General features: G+C 52.2%; 1 protein-coding gene across 10 annotated transcripts in view; it reads right to left on the reverse strand.

The window, feature by feature from the left end:
- GIT2 (GIT ArfGAP 2) overlaps nucleotides 1-27,784 on the reverse strand; it is a 37,854-nt gene extending 10,070 nt beyond the window's left edge. For 2 of the 10 annotated variants that reach the window (XM_063144123.1, XM_063144114.1), the window contains exons 1-18: nucleotides 27,591-27,784; nucleotides 23,368-23,501; nucleotides 20,167-20,279; nucleotides 17,621-17,726; nucleotides 15,522-15,608; nucleotides 15,277-15,407; nucleotides 14,729-14,823; nucleotides 13,922-13,967; nucleotides 12,240-12,288; nucleotides 11,156-11,228; nucleotides 9,603-9,700; nucleotides 9,102-9,213; nucleotides 7,918-8,060; nucleotides 6,478-6,627; nucleotides 4,627-4,878; nucleotides 3,067-3,159; nucleotides 1,137-1,219; nucleotides 401-589 (exon numbers count right to left, since the gene is read on the reverse strand). In XM_063144123.1, coding sequence (XP_063000193.1) covers nucleotides 401-589; nucleotides 1,137-1,219; nucleotides 3,067-3,159; nucleotides 4,627-4,878; nucleotides 6,478-6,627; nucleotides 7,918-8,060; nucleotides 9,102-9,213; nucleotides 9,603-9,700; nucleotides 11,156-11,228; nucleotides 12,240-12,288; nucleotides 13,922-13,967; nucleotides 14,729-14,823; nucleotides 15,277-15,407; nucleotides 15,522-15,608; nucleotides 17,621-17,726; nucleotides 20,167-20,279; nucleotides 23,368-23,501; nucleotides 27,591-27,642 — 2,006 coding nt within the window. In that variant the 5' untranslated portion in view covers nucleotides 27,643-27,784. Of the gene's footprint in view, nucleotides 1-400; nucleotides 590-1,136; nucleotides 1,220-3,066; nucleotides 3,160-4,626; nucleotides 4,879-6,477; nucleotides 6,628-7,917; nucleotides 8,061-9,101; nucleotides 9,214-9,602; nucleotides 9,701-11,155; nucleotides 11,229-12,239; nucleotides 12,292-13,921; nucleotides 13,968-14,728; nucleotides 14,824-15,276; nucleotides 15,408-15,521; nucleotides 15,609-17,620; nucleotides 17,727-20,166; nucleotides 20,280-23,367; nucleotides 23,502-27,590 lie in introns of all 10 variants that reach the window. The other 8 variants (XM_063144118.1, XM_063144113.1, XM_063144119.1 and 5 more) reach the window with 5 other exon arrangements.
- Nucleotides 27,785-27,953: the final 169 nt, after the last annotated feature.

Genomic DNA, 27,953 nt, shown 5'->3' on the forward strand with positions numbered 1-27,953 from the left:
GCGTGCACCACAGCTACGCAGGGACCGGCCTCTCCCCGGCTTTAGAAGGGTAAGGGAGGCCACCAGCGTCAGGCCTGGGAGTTTCGGGAAGCCTGCAAAAGCACGGGCGGGGGAGGAAAGCTGCCGGGAACGGCAAAAGGAGCGACGGCGGCCATCTCGGATGAGTTCTTTTTTTTCAAAAAAAAAAAAAAAGAAGACAATCAGCTCACACTTCCAAGACACACACGGTTCAGCCTGCATGCTCGCCCATCCAAATTATGTCAGCACTTGGGGGTGGGGTGGGGTGGGGATCCCCGCCTTTTGGGGGTGGGGCGCTTTGGCTCACACAAGTTCCCCCGGCGTTTCCTTCGGGGTCCTTCTCCCTGACGGCGGCGGTGGCGACCGCCCACCCACCCCTCACCTGTCGTGCTTGTTCTCCTGAGCCGCCCGCAGCAGCTCCTGGATGTTCTTCGTGATCTGCTCGGTCTTCCGGATGACGTCCTCCGTGCTGGGGAGGCTGGCGCTGGGGGCGGCGTCGGGGTCCTTGCTCTCGGAGAGGGGCCCTTCCCCGTGCTGGAAGGCGCTCCGCTGCCTAAGCCTCCTGCTGAGCCTGCCAAGACACACACACACACACAGAGCTGTGTAAAGTTTGTCGTTGGCAGGATTACTTGCAGCCCGTCAGATCCTCCTGCAGGGAAGGCAGCTTTTAAGAACACCAGAAGCGCCCTGATGCGGGATCAGACCAAAGGTCCATCTAGTCCAGCGCTCAGCCATGCAGAGGCCGACCAGCTGTCCCCCAGGGACCCAAAACAAGGCTCCACCTTGCCCAGCGAACCAGGACCCTAGAGGAAACCACAAACAGGACACAAGTGCCACAGCACTCTCCCGCCCATGTTCCCCAGCAATGCTGCCTCCAATACTAGAGGCGGCACACAGCCATCAGGACCAGTCGCCCTTGATAGCCGCTGCCCCCTCCCCCTCCGTGAACGCGTCTGTCCCACTGCTAGCGTGCGCAACAGTCTCCATGCCGGCTGACGTCCACGCACAGCCACGCTCACGTTAGCCAGGCTCGACACGCCAGGGTTCAACCTTGCAACGATGCAACTCTGTCTGCGGAAGCAAAACCCGGCTTTGAACCACAGCCCTGCAATGCCTACCCCGTCTCGTCCAGCTCCAGCGCAGGGACGGCGTTGTCGTAATCACCCTCTGGCAGGCTGCTCTGCTTTTCCAGTTTTGACGCCTGGAAGAACGGGGAGAAAAAGAGAGAGGGGGTGGGGAGGGAGGTTGAATACCCTTCTCTGGGACGTCAGAGGCTGTTCTTCGACACACCTGACCTAGCAGCATCTGGCTCCCAGGTTCCTCACCTGCTTGCCTCCTGGCCCTTTTCAGGAGGGACAAGCTGGCTGCTTTGGCAATCAGCATTTCCTCTCTGCTAGAATCTCTCTCTCTCTCTCTGTGTATACATACATATGGGGGTGCAGGAACAACCTGAACACATTTCACCAATAACTACACAATGCTGAGTGCTTTGGGGGCAGGAACAAAACTCAAGAGATCCATAAACCCATGGAATAAAACATCCAATCAAGAGAATTCAGCACCGGCAGGGAACAAGGGATAAGAGCGATGAACTCCTTGGAGGATGTCAAGCCACGGTTGTGTTCTCGGACTTTTCAACAGAGAGGCAGTCACGGGGTTAAAGGCTCCCCGCTAGTAAGACTGGTGTGCGTGTCTCTCTCTCTCTCTCTCTCTCTCTCGATCAAGGTTTCCACCTCCCTGGATGAAACTGGCCCAGCGCCAGCAGCATCGCTGTGCCGGCAACAGTCACAATCCCCTCTGGGTACCACTGCCATAGTGGCTGTGGCTGTCCCTTCCACGGTAGTGCCTGCTTTTAAGCCGTGGCCACTTCTTGTTAACCTGGTATTAAAAGGGCTAAATAATTTTGCTAACAAAAGACCGAACGTGGCTAATTTGGTCTGGAAGGGGGAAATGACCTGAGCGAGGGTTTCGGGGAGGCCTCTGCACGCCCCTTCTGGCTTGCCGCACTCTGCACGAGCTCATCTATGGTCTTGCCCCCACTTTGCTCTCCTCCGTCCTCCTTTCCTGTCTGGTGGAGCTTTCCTTGAGCAGCGCAGCCGGGCAACTCCTGGGCCTTGTCTGAGTATGGCTAGGCATTTGGCTTTCGTTTTAAACGCGTGAGCCACCTTTCCATCAACTGGAACACGCTTCCCTCCGCCCAGACCTGCCCAGCACTCTGGGTCTTTACCTGGGTGGCCGATAAAAGCAGGACCTAATCCAGACCCGGGGTGCAAAGACCCCAGGGGTTCCCCAGAGAGCTACGCCCCCTGCCACTATCCCCCCTCCGCCCCAGACCATCAATTGCTTGGGATCTTCATGCTTTCCGTGCAGTTTTGCCTCAATACTAAGATGTTGAAACGCCTCTCCTAGGGCTTACAGTGACTGTAAGAGGAGCTTCAAGCTACCACAGGCTGGTCTCTTTGGCCAGCCCTTCACGGCTTCGGCCTACCATGCCAACGCAGCTCCTCCGAAACAAAATTTGGGCCTCAAGCTGAGAGGGGCTCAGCATCCCCGGACCCAAACAAGATCTCCTTCAAAACATCCCTCAGCTTCGAACCCGGACCAGCAGCTCTCCTGGAAGTAAGAAAGTCAGCGTCCCCACCCAGTCTCCAGTTTGCCCGGCACAGCAGAAGAGTGAACGCCGCCTCCCAAGCCTGGGTTGCCAGCCAAGAGATAAAAAGCGTCCGCCTCTTGACCTCGTCCAGCGCTCCAGCTTGATCCACTAGAGCGTGGGACGTCAAGCGGCAGAGAGAGAGACAGAAAGATGCATGCGTGGCGGATAAATGTTGCCGGTGGCTTAGGCGGTGCGGAGTCAGAGGGGCAGGAAAGCAGCGAAGCGGCCTTGTGGTTACGGGGAAAAGAGAATGAACAAGAGAGGAAAGGAGGCAGGTGGCAACGTCAGGCTCCGTGCAGGAACAGTTGGGCTAGCAGGAGAGAGAGAGAGAGAGAGAGAGAGAGAGAGAGAGAGAGAGAAGGAAGAAGGGCTCTTCCAAGGAAGAGGTACTTAACCCTTTGTGTGCTTTTGTTTCCCGACCAGGAGAGCATGGAAGGGAAGGAGGGCATGGATGAAGAAGAGGCAGTCTCCAAACTGCTCCTCCCAATCTAAAAGCAAGGGAGAGAAAGACACACTCACGAAAAACACACGCGGGTTCGTCGCACACACACAAAAAAACCACATCGTTAAAACGGGGCAAGGCACCCAAGGCGCAGGGAGGGCGCTGCGTGGTGGGAAAAAGCGAGGGCAGGTTTGAACTCCCGAGCCCGTCTCGGCATCAAGCAACCCAAAAGCGCGAAAGCAGGGAGGGAACAAGGTCGCGAGAAGGCAGTACTGCTCGGACGTTGGCTTTGCGGCAACCGAAGCAGGCGTTGAAAAGCAGCGGAGCGCGTGGAAAGAGGCGCCCTGCGGATCCCACCCACCCCGGCCTCACGGACCCTCCCCACTTCAAACACAGCCGTTTCCACGGCGTTCCCCTCCCACCTTTGGCCAAGCCCCTTCCAGAAATAAACCGACACGGGCCAAGAGTGTTTCCGTTTCAGAAGTTGGAGACTGCCTGCATCCCAAGGACGGGGTCCCAAGTTTTCAAGGGTTTACCTTTCCGCCTTTTGGCTCCCTCTTACCTAGGCAGCATTTGTGAACTGAAGACCGCAGGGCTGCAGTGTTTATTTACAACGTTTTTAGACTGCCCGGTAGCTGAGAGCCTCTGAGCAGCGCACAATTAAATCCATAAAAGACAACAAGCATCCAAATAAATTTGAAACGTTAAAAGAAGAAAGCAGCATAAACCAGGTAAGTTACAGTCCAGGGAACGCCTGTGTGAAAAGGGGTGTTTTCAGGAGGTGTTTGAAGGTTGTTACATTTCCCGCCTCCCGAACCGCATGAGGGTGGGTTTCCCAGAGGATGGGGGCCGCTACAGTGTTCAGCCACGGGTGCTATGAACCTTCCTTTTCCCCTTCCTATTTATTCCACAGCAGCCAAATCTTGTGAGAGACACCAAACCCCGCCCTTGAACAGTGCAAATACGGCAGCTCAGAACGCACCCGGCAACGCCGAGGGCGTCCCGAGCCCAAACCGAGCTTGCGTCCTGGACTTCATTGTGTGCCAGAAACGTATAAACGCACTTGTTTCTGCACCGCTTGTAAACAACAGCAACATGCCTTCCCAAAGCCTGCGGGCCAGAGTCAGCCCCCAGGGTGGTGGGGAGAGTTTGTCGTATGACACAAACGCATTTGCAGAGGCCCAGCTGATCAACGGCTTTGCTACTTCCTAAGAACCGTTCCCTCGTTTACACCGACCCAGACCCTTGGGTCTCATTTCTGCACGCTACGCCGGCTTTCCCCAGCAGCTCCCAGAATCCCCCAGGAAGCACATGCTTCCCGTTCAAAAGCAGGTGGGTTAAAAAGAAGCAGGCAAGCGGAAGCTGTCAGCCCCAAAGCGCGCTGGAGAATTGCTGCAACCTTCGGGGGCGTTCAGCCAGCACAGGGGTGGGGAGAGTTCTACCACGCAGAGCAAGCCCAGGGAGGTCAGAGGCAGGCAAGCAGAGAGGCGACAGGGGCAGCCGCGTTACTTACGTGGGGAGGAAAGGGCTGCAGCCGCGTCGTGACGTGCTCTTCGGGATACGAGGCCTCGCCTAGTGGAAGGTAGGGCTTCTGAGCCGATCCCGTCTCGTACATCGACATGGGCCGGCTGCTGCGCGCCGAGGGCCGCCGGATTAAGGAAGGGTGGCCGCCGGCGTCGGCATATTCAGAGCCAGACGGAGCCTGGTAGGCGCTGGTCGTGGCCTGCCGCCGGAGGCTCGTGTTTTCGCTCTGCAGCGTCTGAAGCTGGAACGACACGGTTCAGAGCGGGGACTTCCAAGCACCACGAGCAGACTGACAATTTGTATGCACAGTCATTAATGTAATTAACTAGCTGTGGGGAGCCGGGGGGGTGAGGGGGTGGTGGTTTCGATTTGCATTTAGGAGAGGCAGTCTCCCCACACACACACACTTTTAAATCATCAGAACAAACAGGTTATATTCTTCAGGGTTGGATTTTTTTAAAATAGGGGATCGGGTGAAAACAGCTCCCGTAGAAGGGACTAGAGACGGGACTGCAAAAGGCAGAGACTGCAAAAGGCAGAGACCGCGGTCTTTGAAAGCGGCAGACAAATGAACGGGAAACTCAAATGGCAGGAAGCAGAAGCGCCGAAATGCCAATGTCCTGGCAGCAAGCGGAAGAGGAAACGAAACCGGAACTGCGCAAAAGCAAAGCAGGCAGAAGGCCGGTGGGAACGGAAGCACGGCGGAGGAGCTCAGAGAAGCCGGCTCACGCTGGGTTTCCTCGACATCCTCAAGTCAGCAAAAGGCACAGTCAACCAGGACCGAGGGCGATCGCAGGAAACTTCCAAGTCCTGCGGTTGGCCACCCCTTCTGAAGGCAGCGGGCGCTCCAAATACACAGGTTTGAGGGTGGTGGTGTCTGTCTTTAAAGAAGGCAGCTGTCCACAAACAGCTACTACAGAGCACCAAGTCCACAAGCCATGAGATTGCAGCCTTGGGCCAGAAAGATCTTTACGAAATTCTGCTTGCGCTGCCGTGGAACAATCCAGGCTCCTTCGGATCCAAGCTTACCAGGAACCCAAGGGATTTTATTTCTTTATTACATTTCTATACTGCCCAACCGCTGAAGCTCTCAGGGCGGTTCACAGAGGAACTGAGGGAGGGATGCCTCTTTTACCTCCCCACCTGGCCTGGAGAGTCTTATCATCAACGGCACACAAATACACACACGGCTAGCTGTATTAACGTGTCTGAAACACAGGACCCGAGGCATGGCCTGAAGGCACACGAGGCAGACACCTTGCTGAAGCGAAGCAGGCCTGGGCCTGGCCATGGCTTGGAAGGGAGACCACCTGGGAACCACATGTAGCCACCTTGAGTTCCACAACGGAAGCAAAGTGGGATATAAATGTAATTAATAAATAAATAAAACTCGGGGGGGGGGGAATTAGGGGTGGAGGAAAGACGTCCGAGGAGACCCTGAAAAGTCCCGCAAGCCGGTGCCAAAGCCTCAGCCCTTGATTTGAGCAAGCCTTCCTTACGGCCGGTTATAGCGATTGCCGCCGCTTCTCCTGCCTTCACACAGCACTTTCAATTTGCAAAGCACCTGGAAACTGTGCAGGAGAGCTTCCCACCGGATCGGGCGCCCCAGGCTCAGCAGATGGAGGGGGTACCTTATGGGTCCAGAGAGTCTCACGGCAAATCTCCATGAGGCGGACGTAAGCAGCACCAGGCCGGCCGTTCCTCTGACCAACCGGCATTTCTTAAAGCACGTCCCCCGCCCTGCCCCAATTTCTCTCAACATTTCTGCTATTCTTCATGCACTCAGGGGGCTTTAGAAAGGAGGTGGGCTAAACTGAACTCTCTCTCTCTCTCGTGCTACCTTCTTCTGCATGATCCTCAGCTCATCGCTCAAGTTGACGTTCACCTTCATTAACTGTTGGATTTTCGCCTCCGAAGCCACCAGGGCATTTTTAACCTGCAGGTATTCCTGGGCGGTGATGGGTCCGTCGGACAAGTCGGAATCCAGGCTCTGCAAACGAACCAACCGACAAACGTGGTCCCGACACGCAGTTCCGCTTTACTCGCAGGCACGTCTCGGGTTTTAGGTTCAAAGGGTGGAGGGGACGTTTGGTAATAGGCGAGACATTCCAGAATACTATGGTGCTGTGTTTTAATGCGTCAGGGCTGTTACGTATTCAGTTGTGTAGAAACTGCTTTTATAAGGCAGTTTATAAAAGAATCGTCATCATGAGGAAACTGGGAAACTCACTCTGGCTTCCGGCATCAGCCAGAGGACCGAGGGCTCCCGGGAATAACATCAAGCCAAGGGCAGGGTGACCCTATGGAAAGGAGGACGGGGCTCCTGTATCTTTAACAGTTGTAGAGAAAAGGGAATTTCAGCAGGTGTCATCTGCAGGCATGCAGCACTTGGCGAAATTCCCCCTTTGTCACAACAGTTACATCCGCAGGAGCCCTGCCTAGCATGTCCAGATACGAAGGAGGAGACTGGGGCATTTGTAAGGCTAGGCAGGGAAACTGAGTAGGGGTGTGCATGGACCCCCCGATCCGCCCCGCGGGCTGATCCGAAAATTTCGGATCAGCCCGCTCCGCGCCGCTCCTCTTCGCCACAGAGCTCCGGCTCCGAATCGGAGCTCCGCAGCGGAGGGGAGTGGTGCCAGGTAAGGCCCCCCTCCCTCCTCTCCCTTACCTGCAGAGACCAAGGGGGAGGGAGGCCTTACCTGCCTCCGTCCGCGGTCCCTCGGCTTCTTCAATTGAGCCCGCGGCTCAACCAGGAAGTCTGGGCCGTGCGGCCTAGATTTCCTGGTTGAGCCGCGGGCTCAATTGAAGAAGCTGAGGGAACGCGGACGGAGGCAGGTAAGGGAGAGGAAGGGGAGGTTTACCGGGCCCTGCCGCTGTCACCGCATGGGCGACAGCGGCAGGGCCCGGTAAACCCCACTTACCTTTCCAGCGGAGCTCCGGATCGAGGCGAAGGATCCGCCTTCATCTCGATCCTCTTCGCCATGCTCCGCTGGCCCCCCAATCCTCTTCGCCTCCGCCTTAAGGGTAGGCGAAGCCCCCCACTCCGCTCCTGCTTCTCCGGTTCGAGGAGAAGCGGAGCACATCCCTAAAACTGAGCCATGCCAAATGCAGATTCCTAGCTTGAAAAGACCTTGAGAGGGAAGCAGGCTACCTTCCGAGAGGAAGAAGTGCTGGGCTCCGAAGCCCACCAGGCACAGCTGCTCAAGTGAGTCAAGGCCAGGGCTGAGTAATAGAGCCGCCTCCAGCCTCCCCCCCCCCCCCGAACTTCCGCGCAGGCTACCTTCTGCCTCGGTGCCTTGGTGGAGGCCACGTCCAGATCCGCTTCCTCGTCGGAGGCGACGCTGTCGTAGTCGGGCTGGTCATTATCGTGACTCTCCGAACTGTGCTGGCTGTTGATCGACTTCAGGATCAGCTCCACGTTTTCTGCAGGAGCAAAACGGGGGAGGGGAGGAGGGGGGGGACGCGTTGTGTTTAGGGAAGTGGCTCAAAATGCAGACTGCCCGGAGCAATCTTCCGTGAGGACGCAGCTCCCTAAAACGGGAAGAAAAGCCAGCGCGCGGATGGGGAGCATGGACCCAACCGGGAGCCTTCCCTTCAGCGAGGGAACAGGTGACTAGAGCTGGGATTCCCTTGCCCCTTGAAGTTAGGCTAAGTTTAACTTCACCAGAGGGAGGAAGAGAGAGAAAGCGTCCAAGTCATACTGTATAAGGAAGTGCCACGCGGCGCTTCCTGCCTGGAAAAGCCCCGGCCGGCCTAACTTAGACTCACAGAATAGTAGAGTTGGAAGGGGCCTACAAGGCCATCGAGTCCAACCCCCTGCTCAATGCAGGAATCCACCCTAAAGCATCCCCGACAGATGGTTCTCCAGCTGCCTCTTGAAGGCCTCTAGTGTGGGAGAGCCCACCACCTCCCTAGGTAACTGGTTCCATTGTCATACTGCTCTAACAATCAGGAAGTTTTTCCTGATGTCCAGCCGGAATCTGGCTTCCTTTAACTTGAGCCCGTTGTTCCATGTCCTGCACTCTGGGAGGGTCGAGGAGAGCTCCTGGCCCTCCTCTGTGTGACAACCTTTTAAGTATTTGAAGAGTGCTATCATGTCTCCCCTCCGCCTTCTCTTCTCCAGGCTAAACGTGCCCAGTTCTTTCAGTCTCATAGAATAGTAGAGTTGGAAGGGGCCTATAAGGCCATTGAGTCCAACTCAAGTCCTTCACGAAGGCTCTCGCCATCCACCTGCTCCTTCAGTCACTGCTGCCTCAACTCTCTCTCACTTGGGTCCCCCAGGAGAGTTATTCAATCTCCGACGTCTCCCCACCCCCAACCACCATCTTGTCCGCCCCACGTAAACCATGAATTCTACATTCAGTGGAGCCCCAAGACCCAACAGGCGACAGGGCAGATTTAACGCTGCGGATCTGACACCAAGCGGAAAGGCCGTGCCGATGAGAGTCACGAACGGAGACGCACCTTTGGAACTCGGGACCGGGTTCCCCTGTTGCCTCCGCTTGGCATCGCCCAGGATGTCAATGACCAGGGTTGCGAACTCGTGGGCGTTGAACCGGGCCAGCTTCTGCCTTCCCTGAAAGAAAGGAAGAAAGAAGCAACCCCACAAGAACTTAAGAGGAAGGTGAGTAAACATCCAGACAAGTGTGAACAGGGTGCAGTTCGTGTCATTTGCCTTGCACAGATTCCTGCCTCTGTAGACCAGCCTTTCCGCTGCTTAGAAATTTCCCCTGTAATCTCCATTTTTGACTGGGGGAAAGCAGAGTCCTTGGGATTTCCTTGTACTTAAAACATCGCCTACGGGTTTGGCATTCAGGCCCAAGGCTCTCACCCCCCCACACACACACATACACCCCTCCCAGCAGGACTAGGAATGCCGTCTGGCCATGTGGAAACGCCGACAGTTAGAGCTTTCCCTCCCAATTCTACATTCTTAGACCTCAGGGAAATCGCTGGGGAACAGACCTGGTTTCTTGTTGAAGAGTACTCTGGATTGACCGGGAGAAACGGGACAACCGTCGTCTCGGTGACCAGTGTGCTGTGATTCTGAGTGGCAAGCCATACTGTTCAAGAAGAGAGACACAAGCCAGGGTCAGACACGATTAGTTTCTAAAGCAAGAGGCCCCGGAATTCTAGCCTGCCTAGATGTCATTGCTTCTGACTGGGAAGCCCTTTCTCCAAACCCAAATTGCCTTTGGCATGGTGGTGAGCGGCAGGCACTCTGCATACACTCCAGGGTGCTCCCTTAGTTACTGATCCTCTACATTTGAAGTCAAAGCGTGAAGGCAGGTTCTCGCCTCAAATTCAGCTTCACGGACAAGAGGACTTTCCTCCAGGGCCAAGAGGCAAATACTTCCTTTCCCAACAGATGCTGGAAGCTTGGTTCCATTTGGAAGTAAAAACCAAGGGCTCAAACGTACCCGGAGCTGCCGCTGAAACCAGCAGTCTCGAGTCACGTCCTCCACTCCTGCTTCGTAACGTGGAATCCAACTTACTTTGTATCCCAGTGCTACCATGCCCTGCCTTTCTCTCCCATTTGGGGCAGCCGATGGTGTGGAACCATGGGAGTGGGGGAACCGCAGCGTGTCAGGATCCTGGGTAAGTTGTACCCATGTGAAAGTGGAGAAGGGAGATTCCTGACCCAGGGCTGCCATTTCCAGCGGCAGCCCCGCGTGGGTCGCAAGGCGCCGTTCCGCCTGAAATGCGTGGCGCGGGGGAGCATTCACACAGCTGCCCTCTGTGGTGGAACCTGAAAGAGCGGGTCCCCGTGGTTCGCTGAGTGGTGGTCACAGACTCTCAAGACACCATTTCTCTCTCCTTAGAAGGTTTATTACAAGCAGCGCTGCAGGGTGACAGTCTCAGAAGACCTGAGGAACTGCCCAACAATTTCAGGAAAGGCTAACATATTTATAGGGTCAGTTCCCCTTAGATACGATGGCAGAACTTTCCCACCAATCATAATACAGCTCTGTAATGTAATAACCGATGAGAAGCTAAGCATTTAGGCATGTACAGAGTCTGAATACTTCTCTGACTAGAAGACACTACATATATGGGTATTGCAACAGCTACAGGAAAAACATCTCCACCTGTTTCTTTTTTTCGGTTATCTTGCCTTGCAGACATCTTCCTCCACCCTCTAACTCAGCCTTCCTCAACCTGGAGCACTCCAGATGTGTTGGACTGCATCTCCCAGAATGCCCCAGCTGGGGCATTCTGGGAGTTGTAGTCCAACACATCAGGAGCGCCCCAGGTTGAGGAAGGCTGCTCTAACTGCTGGAGTGGACACCGCCTGTCTTGTGACATAGTTTACAGCATCAGCTTAATCATGAAAGCAATTTCAGCATTAAAAACATGTTTCAAAGAAGCAGGAAGCCATGAACTTCATGGTTTATATAGCTAATGATTTATAGAGCTATTTTCTTATACTTATGGGCAGAGTAAAAGAACCGCCCAGCTTGATTTCCTCGACACCTCGCAGGCCGGTTCCGTGCAACGTTCCCGCCACGGGGACTCACCTGCGTCGGTCTCCCGCCGGTCCACCTCGTCGTATACATCCATGGCCAGCTCCTCAAACAAGTGGTTGCTCAGCTGGAGAGAGATAAACGACGCCCGCGGGAGCATGAGGCTGGGTGGCAAAGTCTCCGACGGAGAGTGAGCAAGGCTGCGCTTGGCTGCTTTTGGTAGCAGAACGTAACAACAACAGAGAACCAGAACGCAAGTTCCTGCTACAGCCGCAGTCACCTGCACTTCTACCACCGTCTCTCGTGAGGAGCAGGGACAGGAGACGTGGTGATCGGGAGCTTCACTCCATTCTTGTGGGCAACACAGCAAGCGTCTCCTACCTTCCTGAGGAGGGACGCGCGCTTTGGGACCCTTGATTGCTTCAGAACCCGTTACACCAAGGTGTAAAAATCTAACGATACAGAGGAAAGCTGAGCTGCTGGCACCCTCCCCTTTATCCCAGCGTTTTTCCATACTTAGAAGGAAAGGAAAGGAACCTCTCGTGCAAGCACTGAGTCATTACTGACTCTTGGCTTAGTAGCAGAACTTTCGCTGACGTTTTCTTGTCAGGCCTTATAGCGGGGTGGTTTGCCATTGCCTTCCCCGGCCATTATTACCTTTCCCCCAGCTAGCTGGGTACTCATTTTACCGACCTCGGGAGGATGGAAGGCTGAGTCAACCCGAGCTGGCTGCCTGAAACCAGCTTCCGCTGGGATTGAACTCAGGCCATGGGGAGAGTTTCAGCTGCAGAAACTGCTGCTTTACCGCTCTGCGCCATACTTAGGACGCCTGAAAAGCAGAAGCAATGCCCCCTTCACCCAATATGCCCACCTTGGCTAAACCCTTCTCCCAGAAAGAGCTAGGTCAGCTGGAGGCAGCTGTGATTAAGTCAGGCCTTTGCCAAGACCAACCTGTTCCTCTCTTGGTAGGAGGAAAGGAGACAGGGGAGCGTGGCCCCACCCACTTTTGACACAGAGCCCCACTCACTACGGCCAACCCTGAGGAAATGCAGCCCTTGATCCCCCCCAAAAGTGGGGGAGGCTCCCCACCCCTGGGAAATACATCGTGGGTCCAAAGTGGAGAAACAACTTGACTCACCGACTGAAGCTTCTTCTTGGCTGCTTTGGCCAATTCTGACAAATCTAAACTGCTATGAAAACAGGAAGCGATCACTATATCAACAAAAACAAGGAGGGTTTTCTTTGAAGACCCCAATCTCAGAAACAAAGCTATGCAAGGAGCAAGCGAGAAGGAGCGCAAACTAAAATTCTGCCCAACTACGGTATCCACCATGTCTCCGCCCAGAATATGTACAGCTCTAAATTCTTTCTTTATGCTATTTATTTGATTCACAACATTTCTATACCGCTCTCTATCCGGGGATTTCAGAGCGGTGAACAAATGAGGTAAAAGAATAAAAACACAGTAAAAACATCATTAAAAAACACATTTTAACTTCCTGATTTGGGGCCATCAGGTGTCAAAGCGTCTGAAAACATTTAGAAACACAACTTTAACTACTTCTCACAGCTCTCCCCACAAATTCTCAGTGCTGCGGCCTTTTCTATGGGTGAGGTTCTGCTGCAGTACATCGCTCCTTAAGACACTGGCCCTGTTCAGAAGACACCTTAAGCCACGGCTTTAACCATGGTGGTTGAGCCAGAAAGGTGGGCTGTGTTCAGAAGCCACCTTAAACCACGGCTTTAACCATGGTGAATAAAGCAAAAGGCCTTATTCACCGTGGTTAAAGCTGTGGTTTAAGGTGTCTTCTGAACGGGCCCACTGTAACTATCCCTCCCCCACTAGAGGAATAAAAAAAAAACCCACCCCGCAGTAGACTCCATTATCTTTACAGCCCCAAAACAAGTTCCCAAAGATGTCCCCAGAGGGTCAGCAACCTTAGGCATCACTTCCCAAAGACTGATGGTCCTAGTTCTCAAATGTTCTGGAAGAGCGTTCCAGGCGTAAGGGGCAGCAGAAGAAAATGGATGAAGCCGAGCAAGGGAAGTAGAGGCCCTTGGGCAGGCGAGAAACATGGCATCAGAGGAGCGAAGAGCACGAGCGGGGCAAGAGTGTGAGATGAGAGAGGAGAGATAGGAAGGAGCTAGACCGTGAAAAGCTTTGAAGGTTAACAGGAGAAGTTTATATTGGATTCTGAAGTGGACTGGAAGCCAATGAAGAGATTTCAGCAGTGGAGTAACATGGTCAGAGCGGCGAGCCAAGAAGATGATCTTAGCAGCAGAGTGGTGAGAAATGTGAGGCTCTAAAGGTGACCCAACCGTGCCCCAAACAAAAATAGACATTGCTACAAGGAGCTTATGCTTCTGTCGTCGTTGTTTTAAAAAAGTGTTTATTTGAATTCATTGTGCTGCTTAATATGTATTTTTATTCTCATCGTAGGCTGCCTGGTGGGCTGTTTATACTGTGTAGACATTTTAAGTATTATCAAACAAAAAAGAAACGTGCACAGGAGCCAACTCGAAGGTATACTTACAGCCGCCTTCATTCCCACGGGACAGCAGTAAGAGGGAAAATATATTATCTGTTACAAATTGTTAATCCTCTGTATCTGATTTACTGGCAGGTTTTAAATCTGCCCCACCCAGCAGGAAAGACGAAGCGCTCTGAGCGGTTAATAGGGAGGCAGAGGTTGCAGCAGGAAAACAGTTTGGGCCTGCTCAGCATGTCTAAGAATCAAAGGATTTTTACAACGATGGGCAAGGCTCAAGTCCGGAGAATGGTATTACCAAATATTCTCAGTGCTTAATTGGCATCCTTACCTGTCTGCCATTTGAGGTATAATAAAATGCTGCCCGCTTTTGTGATCTGAAATGGAAGTTTCAAAAGAACATTAGAGGGTCCGGGAAGGTTTATGCCCCCTTTCAACCCTTGGCTTCCAAACCCCATTGTGGGTTCAACTGAGCAGGGCTTCCGCTGCTCAGGGGTCTGGAAACAAAGCCCTATGCAGAGAGACTGAAACAACGGGGCATGTTTAGCCTGGAGAAGAGAAGGCTGAGGGAAGACATGAGAGCACTCTTCAAGGACTTGAAAGGTTGTCACCCAGAGGAGGGCCAGGATCTCTCCTCGACCCTCCCAGAGTGCAGGAGAAGGAATCATAGGCTGAAGTTACAGGAAGCCAGATTCCGGCTGGACATCAGGAAAAACTTCCTGACTGTTAGAGCAGTACGACAATGGATCCAATGACCTAGGGAGGTGGTGGGCTCTCCCACACTAGAGGCCTTCAAGAGGCAGCTGGACAAGCATCTGTCAGGGATGCTTTAGGATGGATTCCTGCATTGAGCAGGGGGTTGGACTCGATGGCCTTAGAGGCCCCTTCCAACTCTATGATTCTATGAATTTAACAGGCTTAAGGCTACAGTTCGGTGGGGTGGGGGACACCTTTTTGACCCTGAAGGCTGTGCTCCCCCCACCCCATAGGCCTGGAGGACGCATTCCAGCCAGCGATTAAATGGGTGAGCAGAGAAGGGAAAAAGAACCAGGCACGCTACCACCTGAGCTCCGTGGGGGGGGAAATGGGATATAAATACAATAAAATGAAACGTTAAAAAGCCCCGCTGGGCACGTACCAGGTTTTCTGCCGCAGAGATAGAAGGCCAGCCTGTCCGTGAGCTCGTACTGGATTTCCACGAGGCGCTCGGCCAGCTCATGGTGGCCTCCTTGCCTATCGGGCAAAAGTGGGGCAGGAGATTTGTTCAGAATTCACGTGTGTCGGGTTGCAAAACGGGCAAGAACAAAAGCGAGTCCGTTGCAAACACCTTCCCGGCAGAAGCCTAAGAGGGGTTCCTTGCACGGCTGTCTATTGCACGGGTTCCCCATCTGGAAAGCACTGTAAAAGCACCTGGCCTTATTTTTTTAATTTTTACAGGGCAAGAGACCCCGGCTGCACCTGGACTTTCCTTCCTCCGGCTACAGAAGTCACTGACGCTCCAGAGGGAGGAGAAAAGGAGATGCTGAGAAGGTCGTTCAAGCCTTTCTCAGCGAAGCACAAGACGGAGAGTTTCAGTGGACCCACCGCCCCTCTCCATACCCCCTCCCCTTCGTCCCCCCCCCCCCCAGAAATCAGGAGACAACGCCCTCTTCTTTTCGGTCTGCAAGAAAGCTTAAAACGGCTCACTTTGCATAGTCGACGGGCGTCTTCCCACTGGAGTCCTGCGTGCCGGGATCAGCCCCGTACACAGCCAACAACTCGGCTTGTAAAATCTGACCCGACTTGGCAGCCACGTGGAGCGGAGTGTTCCCTTTCTCCTGCAAAGGGGAGAAGAGGCGCTTGCTGAGAATCTGCCTGGCCCAAAAGCCCGGAGCGGTGATGGCGCGCTCCGAAAGGGGTTGGCGCCCTGCGAAGCAAAGGCGTTCTCTTACCGGGTGGAAGAAGTTGGCCTGAGCTCCCAGGGACAGCAGCCGCAAGCATGTCTCCAGGTTCCCCGTCCTGACGCTGGAATGGAGTTGCTGAAGCCGAGGACAGGACAGCGGTGAGGCCAGAGGGTTCCTCAGGCGGCTTAAAGGTTCGCCTGCCTCCCTCCCTCCCTCAGAAGAGCCGCCAAGCTCAAAGCTCCGGGAATCCATTCCTCCCCACCTTTCTGCCTTCTCTTCCCTGCACCCAACCCAGGGGCGCTGCTCTTAGGTTCCAAGGAACCAAAAACAGGACAAGCCCTGGTCTGGAACTCACAAGAGGCTCAGCACTCTCACTCAGGGAATCTCACGCCCTGGGGGGCTGCTAAGCCTCGACTCATTCACGGCCCGATGGCACGTCCGCAGGCATCTCAGCCACTGGGGTCTTTGTGGGACAGGAGGAAGGGAGAGGGCCTTTTCGGTGGTGGCCCCTCGACTGTGGAATGATCTCCCTGACGAGGCTCGCCTGGCATCAATACTGTTATCTTTCAGGCGCCAGGTCAAGACTTTTCTCTTCTCCCAGGCATTTAACGGCATTGAACAACGCTAAGTTTGTTTTTTAATGGACCCCAGAACTGTGGTTTTAAATAGATACCATTGTTTTTATATTGCTGTTTTTATGTTTTGGATGGTTTTTTAAATTTTGTATACTTTTTAAAAATGTTTACTGTTTTTAACTTTTGTAAATCTTGCTATTTACTGTTTTACTCTGTACAGCACCATGTACATTGATGGTGCTATAAAAATAAATAATAATAATAATAATAATAAACCGCCCAGAGAGCTTCGGATATGGGGCGGTATATAAATGAAATAAATAAATAAATAAATCTCTCATAAGGGTAGAAAGAGGGGGAACCTGTGGTCCTCTAGATATTGGACTACAACTCCCATCATTCAACCGCTGACCATGCTGGCTAGGAATGATAGGAGTTGTAGTCCAACACATCGGGAAGGCATCGTGTCGAGAAAGGGTGAGATGGGGCTTCAGTCTGGTCTGGTCTGCCCCTCTGACGCATTCCCAGCAAAAAAGGCTGAGCAAAGATGGGCGAACATCACTGTGACCCTGTTCAGACCCAGGCTCAGCCATGGCGGTTGGGAATTTTGAGCTAAACATTATGGCTGAGCACGTCGTGTGAACCTAGCGTGTCGCTTGAACCATCCCTAACCCCGGTGGCTGCGTAACCACGGTTTAAACACGCTCACTAAACATTTGCTGCAAACGGATTAGCAGCCTAACCATGGCTTAGTGTGTCGTCTGAACAGGAACATTAGGAAAGACACAACCATTTCTGGATGCACTGTTCGTTTTTAAATCTTTCCTTCAATTACGAGGTTTCGTGCCCCTTTTCTAACTGTTTTTTATCGATTTGTTTCACTGTTTTGTTATTTGGTGATTTTAGGAGTTTTCATTGTGTTTGAATATGGAAGCTGCCCTATGCATTTTTCTGCTGAACTGAAAGGGGGGCACTTATAAATATCTTCAAGAGGCAGCTGGACAACCACCTGTCAGGGATGCTTTAGGGTGGATTCCTGCATTGAGCAGGGGGCTGGACTCCATGGCCTTGTAGGCCCCTTCCAACTCTGCGATTCTATGATTCCATGATCTTAAACCGAAAGGAACAAACTCAAGTCCATTCTAAAAAGAGGACCGATTCACATGTTACAATTTCCAATCCAAGGCAGCCTCCATAAAAAAAAGAAGCCAAGTCAGATAAGTTTTGCTTCCTTACAGACAGGCCACCTTCTCCTCACTGCACTTCTGGGGTTCTGAGCACATGGTAGGGAAGCAACCGCGGGCGGGGGGCGGGGGCGGGGGGAGAATGTCCCAGAAAAAGGCCAGGATCTCCATCCTGCCCCCTCCGCCCCCCACAAGAGACACTCCCACATCACAAAACCAGAGTCCATGCTTGTGTCTTGGGAACCACTGGTAGCTCGCATCAGAACGCGCAACAGATAGCAGACCGCAGAGCTCAGCGATGCCAGAACGGCGTACGCGGTCCCCCAAATCCAAGGCTTCAAGCTCAGTGGCCGCCTACCCAGAGGGAGAGGGTGTGTGTGTGTCTTACCTTACTAAGGTCTTTGGCGGTCACGCTGTCGTCATCCCGACATGGCAAGCGATGAACGAACGCCAACATCTGATATTTTGCTCTGATGAATTCGGCTTTGTTGGGGCTGCACGGGAGTCAAAAGTGGAAAGGGCTACGCACACAAGAATTCCCTCAAAGGCATTGGAGCGGGTCACGAGGGAGATCTGCTTTCCGGGTGGCCGGAGGCGGGCGGTGGGATACAACAACAACTCCTTGTGGAACAAGGTTGGGAGTGTGTGTGGTGTCGGATCCTGGAATGGATCGGTTTTACTTTATTCCTGAGCTTTAGAAATCCCCATTGGAAGAAGACATGAAGAAACATGAAGAAATATTTCTAAATGTCAAGTCCACCATCTGGACAATGCAATTATTGAATTATTGGTGGCATGGGATGATTATTCAATGAGTCAATTAGTGGCTGGGATGACTGTACAGTTTTTGCAGTATAGATGTGGCTCTGTGTTGTTGATTATCATCATCATTATCATTACTGCTACTGCTGTTTATCTGATGTGACCGTTGTGAGTGTACGTGTGTAACTAATTTATTCAACCAACTTCTAAGCCAGTAAAAGAAGCTCTGTTTTATCTTAACAAAGTGTTTGAGCTTATTTGAGTCTTTGCTGTTTTCTACTGAGAGACGCTTCTAACAGAACTCTGCTTATTCTTGAGAGGAGTTCCTTCCAACATGTGGAGGCTGACCTAGCAGCACACACCCTGGTCTTGTTCTACCTGAAAACACAACCCGAGGCATGTCGACTCAGAGGTCAAGTCTCACTGCGTTTCAAAACTTACTCCCTAGGACGGGAGACTCAGTTTCAAGCAACCTGGAGGCCCTCTTCCTAAGGATAACAGGTAGCCCACCCAAATGCATCACCTTGCATAGGCCGTAACTGACATAGGTCATATCTCGCTTCATGAGGGGATCAAACAGAACACATAGCTGTTTGCGGCAAGCGACTCCACTCGGGAAGCGGTGATGTCACGGGACGTTCACAAACACGCTAAGCACCGAAGGGGAAAGGTTCGAGGGGAGTTACCAAACAGCACCACTATCCTGAGGGAGGGAGACGGCTGGTTTGGCTTGGAGGGGTGGATGGGGGGACCTCATTTAAGGCTCAAGGGCAGGGGGTGCCAGACAGGTGGGGAGGGTGCCTGAGCACTGGGCGAGGGAGCAGGAAGAGATCCTGGGAGACAGCACAGCAGGAAGCAAAGAACAGGCAAAGTTTGGGGGGCAGGGGGGGCAGAGGAGAACAGCCAATTTGGGGGGGGGCATCGCACAGGGCCTGAGGGCAAAAACAGCCAGCACGGAGGCTTTTTATTTATCAAAAAGTTATTAAATTGTCTTCTAACCAAAAGCAACCAACAGGTGCTTTTAACCTGTTGGTTGTTTTATTGTGGTTTTAATTTTTGTGAACCGCCCAGAGAGCTTCGGCTATTGGGCGGTATAAAAATGTAATAAATAAATAAATAAATAAATAAATTCTATAAAAACAGAAGGAATGTTGATGAGAGATAGGGTGGGGAGAAGAGGAGGCATGCTGCACAGGAAAGACGGAAAACCCAGAAGGCCAAAGAGATAGCTAGAGACTGAATTCACAGGCTCGGTTCAGACAACACATTGGTCAATGCAGTGGGAAAACTGCACTCAACGATTGAGTTTTTAGGGGGTACTCCCCACACAACGTGTTCTAACTCCCCTGTGGGCTACCGTGGAGTTGAGTAACATCCATCGCGACGTTTGACTGACAGTTCCTCTGCCCTCTCCCCTCCCTGGGTCCTCCCGATGGTACCCCATCAGCCACTGCTGCAAAAAACCAATCCCGGCGGCTCTCCTAGAGCGGCACTCGCTCCTTTTGCCGCTCTTGCCAGGGAACTCTGTAGCCAGCAGGAAAAAAAAGCCAACGCAACGGGAAACTCCACGGAGCCCGCCACACAACGGTTGTGCAGGAACTCTCCTCTGCATAACGTGGCTATTTAGTGTGGAGTGTTTTTTTAAAAACACACACACTCCACCATGGGGTGGAGTTTTCCTGCCAGACAATACATTTCTCAATGGTGGTGTGAAAACTCCACCGTGGAGTTCTAAAACCACTGCTGAGAAACGTGTCCTCTGCACGGAGCCACAGGCTCATTTGACCTAGCCAAACCCACCCCGTCTCAACTCCGTTCCTTCGGAATAGCCGAATGCCGCCCGGAGGCCCCTGACAGATCAAGCTCCCCAAGTTCTGCATCTGCGGCTCACGTCGCAGGAAGCTGATCATGAACTCCTCACGCGCCCCCCTCGCCCTCCCCCTTCCCGCCCTGTACAAAGGGTTCTCCGTTTTATTCCCATGTGTCTCCAGGACGGCTCTCCTCTGTCTTCGCTGACGCAAGAAACAGGATCAAGTTCACCCGCATCTGTTGCTGTGCTCGTCACGGTCCGTTAAAGCTCGCCGGGCTTCCGCCCCCCCCCCCCCCGTGGGCCCCACCCCCGCCCCTGCCCCCGGGGAAAAAGGCAAACAATGCCCCCATGGTTCCACTTACTGTACTTTGTCCTGGGGGTTCGCTTTGCGCCTCCCACTCATGACAGAGGCGGGATCCAGCAGCGAATGTTCCCATATGGAGTTAGCGCCGTTATTGTACAACGTTTCCACCATCTGCAAAACACAACAGGACATGAACAGGTGTTGAGTCGGCTTTCCTGTTGGCATGGAACGTTTTCAGGTGCATGGAACGTTTTCAGGTGTTGTTCATGCATTGGTTATTTCTCGGTTGGACTACTGCAACCTTCTTCTCACTGGCCTTCCTTCCTCTCACATCAGTCCGTTGGTCTCTGTCCACCACTCTGCCGCTAAGATCATCTTCTTGGCTCGCCGCTCTGACCATGTAACTCCACTACTGAAATCTCTTCACTGGCTTCCAATTCACCTCAGAATCCAATATAAACTTCTCCTGTTGATCTACAAAGCTTTTCACAGTCTAGCTCCTTCCTATCTTTCCTCTCTCATCTCACACTATTGCCCCGTTCGTGCTCTTCGCTCCTCTGATGCCATGTTTCTCGCCTGCCCAAGGGTCTCTACTTCCCTTGCTCGGCTTCGTCCATTTTCTTCGGCTGCCCCTTACGCCTGGAACGCTCTTCCAGAACATTTGAGAACTACAAGTTCAATCACAGCTTTTAAAGCTCAGTTAAAAACGTTTCTTTTTCCTAAAGCTTTTAAAACTTGATTTTGTTCTGACTTTTATACTGTTAGTTTTACCCTACCCAGTGCCTGTTTACCCTACCCTGTGCCTGTTTGCATTCTCTTCCCCTCCTTATTGTTTTATTATGATTTTATTAGATTGTAAGCCTATGCGGCAGGGTCTCGCTATTTACTGTTTTACTCTGTACAGCACCATGTACATTGATGGTGCTATATAAATAAATAAATAATAATAATGGAGGGTTTGGGCATTGCAATCTGGAAAAGAAAGCTGGTTTCAACCACTGAAGTGAATGCTTGAGAGAGAGAGAGAGAGAATAAAGCAATTTCAAGTAAAAGTGTAAATAGCACAATGCTGGTTTTTGTTTTTGCACAAACAAACCTTCTGAAGATCTCATACTATGCTCTAAACATTTAACTTTTGGATCAGAGATCAGGGGCCTGTCGATATGGGCCCAAAGCTCTGCAGGGGCTGCAAATCTGCGCTGCGTCGGTTACATGATGCAGCAGCAAATTCGCAGCTACCGTGAGGTTTTCCCGCCAAGCCGCACAAGAAAAAAAAACTGGGGAAGTAGCCCCACTTTTTGGGTGGTAGCAAGGTCACCCTGGCTCTTCTGCTGCCTGACTTTTCCCCATGGCTGATCAGGGGGTGGGAGTGGGCGGTCCTGGTAGAAGGCGACTGGTGAGTGGTCACCGGAAACCAGGAAGAGGGGCGGCTCCAGTACTGGATGACCGCTGGAAACCCTGCGCTCCGTCCTTGGCGTCAGGATGAAGAGAGACTGAAACAACTGGGCATGTTTAGCCTAGAGAAGAGAAGACGGAGGAGAGACATGATAGCTCTCTTCAAATACTTGAAAGGTTGTCACACAGAGGAGGGCCAGGATCTCTTCTCCATCCTCCCAGAGTGCAGGACACGGAATAATGGGCTCAAGTTACAGGAAGCCAGATTCCGGCTGGACATCAGGAAAAACTTCCTGACTGTTAGAGCAGTACAACAACGGAATCAGTTACCTAGGGAGGTTGTGGGCTCTCCCACACTAGAGGCCTTCAAGAGGCAGCTGGACAAGCATCTGTCAGGGATGCTTTAGGGTGGATTCCTGCATTGAGCAAGGGGTTGGACTCGATGGCCCTGTAGGCTCCTTCCAACTCTACTATTCTATGATTACCCGAAACTGCAGGGTTCTGGGAGAAGGTGGCACCAACTTGGCGCTGTGAAAACAGCCACCCTCTCCATGAAGACAGCCCCCTGGTTCTAGATTTTGGATTCAACACAAAGAGAACATTGGTTTCAAAGTTTCAGCACTCCCCTCCTCCAGTTTTGAAGATCTGAGCTTCGTTCAACTCCTGCTCTTTCCGTCTGTGACCAAATTCAATGATCTGAACCAAGTCTACCAAATTCTGTCTTTTAGCATATTTTCCCCCTCAGCGAAGCACTACTTCCAAACGGGAGAATACAAATATTGTTATTTATTAACAATATTTGTATGCAGCTTCACATCCAAAGATTTTGGGGCGGCGAACAGCAGAATGAAAACACCAGGTTAAAATCATTAGTATGTATTTTTTTAAAAGGAAACAGAAAATGAACTCCGACGATTGAAGATGCGGCCTAACGATCTCCCACCCACCCCCGGCAAAAAAGAGAAAGACGCAGAAACAACCCCCACTGGAAATAGATCAAATAATAAATGCAACACGTGACTGGCTGAGAAAGTTTCCCAGTTTCCCAGTTGGGCTATTTCCAGTACAGGTATCACAGACTAATTAGCGTACTGCTCTATGAGACCCAAAAAAACCTTGGCAGGGTGTCGTTTCTTTGTTTTAATATCAGCTCTGCAGATCCTCCAGCCAGATGTAGACGGGGAGATGGGACAAGCAGGCAGAATTCAATTTCTGCTCTTCCTCCTGGGAGCTCACAAAGCCCTCCAGATGTGCTGGACTAAAACCCTGCGAGGTAGGCTTGGCTGAGAGAGTGCAACTAACCCAAGGTCGCCTCACAAGCTTTGCGACCAAGCGGAGAAATCAGGCCGCATCGATGTGCTGCCAAGCGGCAGGAAGCAGTTTTCGACTGATGCTCGCGTGTGGTTTGCCACACACACACACACACACACTCAACCCTCCAGGTAGAGTTGCAGCTGCATCGCAGGACAGTCACAAATACTGGGGGGGAAAGGTTGTGTGCGGGAAGTTGACCACCAGCACCACGAGAGTGGAGGACGGTATCCCACTGGACTACACAGCCCAGAAGTCTGTGTTTTCCAGTTTTCCGCTGCAACTCCCCGGCTATGGAACTCCAGCGCGTTGCAGAGGATTCTGGGAGGCCAGCTACCCATCTGTTTTCCAAGCAGACAATTCGGAGCACCGGCGCTTACCTTGAAAGCCCGCTTTTCTCTGACACAAAGCTGCCCAAATGCTAAGGGATTCTTTTCCTCTCTTTCTTTCCTTCCTGGCATACATGACTAATCCGGACAGGTGTTTAGTAGGAGGGAAAGGCATTCCCAAGGAAAACGGAGAGGCCGAACGGGACGAGAAGAACATTCGTTACCTGCAGCAGCGTCGTGGGCCATGGCGTGTGCTTCAGGTGCCTGACTTGGGAGATGTGTCGGCCCAAGCTCCGATGGACACTGCAGCATTCATCGCAAATCAGAACTCCCCTGTTTATCGATGCCCAACATGGGTCTGAAAAAGACCATCAGCAGGAAGGAAGGCACTTAGCAGGGAAAGCAAACGATGCCAGAATTTGGCTGCGGCAGCAACAAGCAAGGAAATTCGGGGATGGCCTGTATCAGCCAAGTTCTATTTCCAGGCTCAGTTTAAAATTTTAAAATCCAATTTGTGCATTAAGATCATACGAAGTGCCATGCTGGATCAGACCGAGGGTCCATCTAGTCCAGCACTCTGTTCACACAGCTGTCAACCAGGGGCCAACAAAGCAGGACAGGGTGCAACAACACCCTCCCACCCATGTTCCCCAGCAACTGGTGCACACAGGCTTACTGCCTCTAATACTGGAGATAGCATATAACCATCAGGGCTAGTAGCCGTTGATAGCCTTCTCCTGCAGGAATTTATCCAACCCCCTTTTAAAGCCATCCAGATTGGTGGCCATCACTACATCTTGTGGTAGTGAATTCCATAATTTGACTATGTGCTGTGTGAAGAAGGACTTCCTTTTATTTGTCCTGAATCTCCCACCGATCAGCTTCATGGGATGACCCCATTGGGCTCTAGTATTTTGAGAGAGGGAGAAAAATAATAATAAATAATAATATATGTATTTATTACCCGCCTCTCCCTCCGGATCAAGGTGGGGTACAACATAAAATACAAAACAAAAATGCCTCCCTACCCACATTCTCCACACCAGGCATAATGTTGTACACCTCTACCAAGTCTCCTCTTAGCCTCTTTTTTTTCCAAGCCCGAGGTCGGTAAAATGAGTACCCAGTTAGCTGGGGGAAAGGTAATAACGGCCGGGGAAGGCAACGGCAAACCACCCCGCTATAAGGCCTGCCAAGAAAACGTCAGCGAAAGCTGGCGTCCCTCCAAGAGTCAGCAATGACTCAGTGCTTGCACGAGAGGTTCCTTTCCTTTCCAAACAATCCCAGCTGTTGTAACCTTCCCTCATAGGTGAGAAGCTACAGACCCTTAATCATTACTCAATAAGGAGAGAAAACTGAAGTTGTACTGACTGCAAGGAGTATGAATTGAAGCGAGCGTTGAGGTCCATGCAAGGCCCGCTCAAAACAGGAAGCATGAGAAACGTCAAGACAAGTTTGCCCTTGAGTCACAGGCCAAGATCTCTGGTGAAATAGAGCAAAATAGGAAGTTGGCTGGCAAGGCACGAGGTCCCCCCGAAAGGAAGCCGGAAGAACTCAGTTGCTGGGCTACTATTTTTATAGCAGAGGAGTATCGTCATTTGAGCAGCCTGAAGAATGGCGGAGAGAAATGGTCAAGCCCTCCACCTGCAAGGGGGCTAAAGCATGTCACCTATCAAGAAGATTCTTGCACGCTTGTTCTCACGTGGTAGAACGTGTTAGGGGAACAGTCACCTGAACAATCACAACCTCTCTTTTCCACCAATGTTATTAGCAATTCAGCCTCTCCACCCTTAAAACCACTCATTTGCAAAGATGCAAAGTGGAACCGTATGCAGCCATGGCAAAGACAGGTAACAGGGTGGGTGCCGTGGGCATTTCGTATGCTCCCCTTCTGGCGCTGCTCAAAAACTTTTCAAGTTTGCAACAAAAAAGGGCGTCCTCCTTTCTTGCAAGTTCTCATCCTGGTTTTGCAGGCAGCCTGCTACCGTACACAATACACAATGCTAGGCTGATGCACACAGGGCTCCCTTATTGCGATGGTGCAAAGGAGAGGAAGTATTTCACCTAAACTATTAAGGACTGCAGCCAGGAAATCAGAAGACGTTTACTTCTTGGGAGGAGAGCAATGACACATCTTGATAAAATAGTTAAGAGCAGAGACACCACACTGACAACAAAGGTCCGCCTAGTTAAAGCAATGGTATTCCCCGTAGTAACCTATGGCTACGAGAGCTGGACCATAAGGAAGGCTGAGCGAAGGAAGATAGATGCTTTTGAACTGGGGTGTTGGAGGAAAATTCTGAGAGTGCCGTGGACCGCAAGAAGATCAAACCAGGCCAGACTCCAGGAAATAAAGCCAGACTGCTCACTTGAGGGAACGGTATTAAAGGCAAAATGGAAATACTTTGGCCACATAATGAGAAGACAGGATAACCTGGAGAAGAGGCTGATGCTAGGGAAAGTGGAAGGCAAAAGGAAGAGGGGCTGACCGAGGGCAAGATGGAGGGAGGATATTCTGGAGGTGACAGACTCGACCTTGGGGGAGCTGGGGGTGGCGACAGCCGACAGAAAGCTCTGGCATGGGCTGGTCCATGATGTCACGAAGAGTCAGAAGCAAATGAACGAATAAACAACAAAATTAAGGACACAATCCTGTGCATGCTTAGACAGAAAAAGAAGTCCTACAGCTAGCTGGAATGCTGGGAGTTGTAGGACCTTTGTTCAGTCTAAATATGCACAGGATTGTGCCCTAAGACACAGGTGGGCAAGCTGTGGTCCTCCTTATGTCATTGGACTGCAATTCCCATCATCCCTCATTAGGGCAGGTGGGCGTTGCAGTCCAAGACATTTGGAGGGCTGCAAGTTTTAAATGGATATTGTTGTTTTTATGCTTTTGACGGTTTAAAATTTTTGTATATTTGTTTTTAACGGTCACTGTTTTTAACTTTTGTAAACCGCCCAGAGAGCTTCAGCTATGGGTTGTGAGCTCCCTAAGGAGGTTCGCTTGGCACCTACATTATATGCCTTTAGACGCCAGGTGAAGACCTTTTTATTCTCCCAGCATTTAACTTGGTGTTTTAAATTTGTAATTTTGCATTGCTGCTGTTTTTATCTGGTTGAGCTTTTATATTGTATTTTATATTATGGTTTTATACTGTTGTTTAATACTTTGAATGGTTTTAATTTTTGTGAACCGCCCAGAGAGCTCCGGCTATCGGGCGGTATAGAAATGCAATAACTAAATAAATAAGTTGCTCACTGTCGCACGAACAGGTTTTCATTCGAGGTCAAAGATGGGCCCAGAAGACAACGGCGCAAACGTTGGATATTAAGGGACCTGGATACCACTGCGGCAAGAAAGCCTACAAGAGTAGCCACCGCGATTCTACTGGTAGCCACACGTGGCTCTGATACCAGCAACGGCTCTGGCTTGGTCCCCGTCCAATGCAATCTGAGCGGAACAAGGCCCGGTGAGGAATCATAGAATCATAGAATAGCAGAGTTGGAAGGGGCCTACAAGGCCATCGAGTCCAACCCCCTGCTCAATGCAGGAATCCACCCTAAAGCATCCCTGACAGATGGTCAGAGGAAGAGGGGTGTCCTGAAGGTACCGAGGATCGGGGCAGAAGCTCCCCAAGGTGCCTTCAGCTCCCGCAAGCCAAGAGGGACCCAAAGGGAAGCTTGCCCTGGGTTTCCGAGAACCGGTCTCCGCTTTCTCTTGCCACCTGCGATTAGCTCATACAGGACGCTGCTACTTCTGCAACCAGTTTCCTGTATGGGGCCCCAAAGGGGTTCGAACAGGGAAGGGGGGTGCTGGGCTTGCAGAAACAAACCCCAATATTTGCCCGCACGTGTGTGCCGGGTGCAGGGGACGGTGGCAGGGAAGACCCCCCCCCCCCCAGATGTCCCCATTCCCCATTTCGAAAGAAAAATATGGCTCTTTCCTTCCTCCCATCCTCCTCCTCCTCCCAATATTTAATCTACTGTAAGGGCGGAATCAGAGGTGCTGGGGCTCACAGGTGGCCCAAAGACCCTCTCTCCCCCCCCCAGTTTTATATGTCAATTTAAGCCTTCCCCCAAGTGCAGACCCCACCCCAAATATCTGGAAAGGGCCCCCACTGCCTTCTCCTCGCCCCCTGCCCCCACAGAAAGAGGGAGCCAGCCTCGGCACCTGCTCTTTCCCACATGCCCAGGAGATTAGGAAAGGAGAGGCACTCTGCACATGCTCAGAGGCACCTTCACCGCCGAGCAGTCTTATTCAACCTCAGAGGAGAAACGTGGAGGGTTGGGGGGGGGGTGAAGGTTTTGTTTCTCCTTTTCCCCTCAGAGGTGGCCCGGCGGTTCGCAAAAAGGATCAGAAGCCCCGGACGCCTGGGTCCCTCGGACGCCTGGGTCCCTCAAATGGTGACCCTCCCCCCCCCCGCTCCCCCCGGCCTTCGGTTCTTACCCGGAGCGCTGCAATCCGCGCACACCTCGCTGCTCCGCAGCCGCTTGGACATTTCCGGGCCGAACCGAGCCGGGGTCGCCGCTCCCGCTAACGGGTCCCTCTCAGCCCCGCCAGTCACGGAGAAGTCGCCCCGCGCATGCGTACGCCAGCGGCGCGCCTTCTCCCGCAGACGCCGCCATTCGCCAAGCCGTCGCTCCCGCACATCGCGTAGGCGGCGACGACGACGACGAGCCGCCCTCGTCGCGCAGCTATGAGGAAGAAGAGGGAGGCCATCTTGACGCCTGGCAAGGCGACGGAGAGGCGGCCATGTCTGTTGTTGGCAACGGTCAAGAATTACCCTTTTAAAAACGGTATTAGTGTAAT

The sequence above is a fragment of the Elgaria multicarinata genome, chromosome 18 (assembly GCF_023053635.1).
Source record: "Elgaria multicarinata webbii isolate HBS135686 ecotype San Diego chromosome 18, rElgMul1.1.pri, whole genome shotgun sequence".
Taxonomy (NCBI): Eukaryota; Metazoa; Chordata; class Lepidosauria; order Squamata; family Anguidae; genus Elgaria; species Elgaria multicarinata.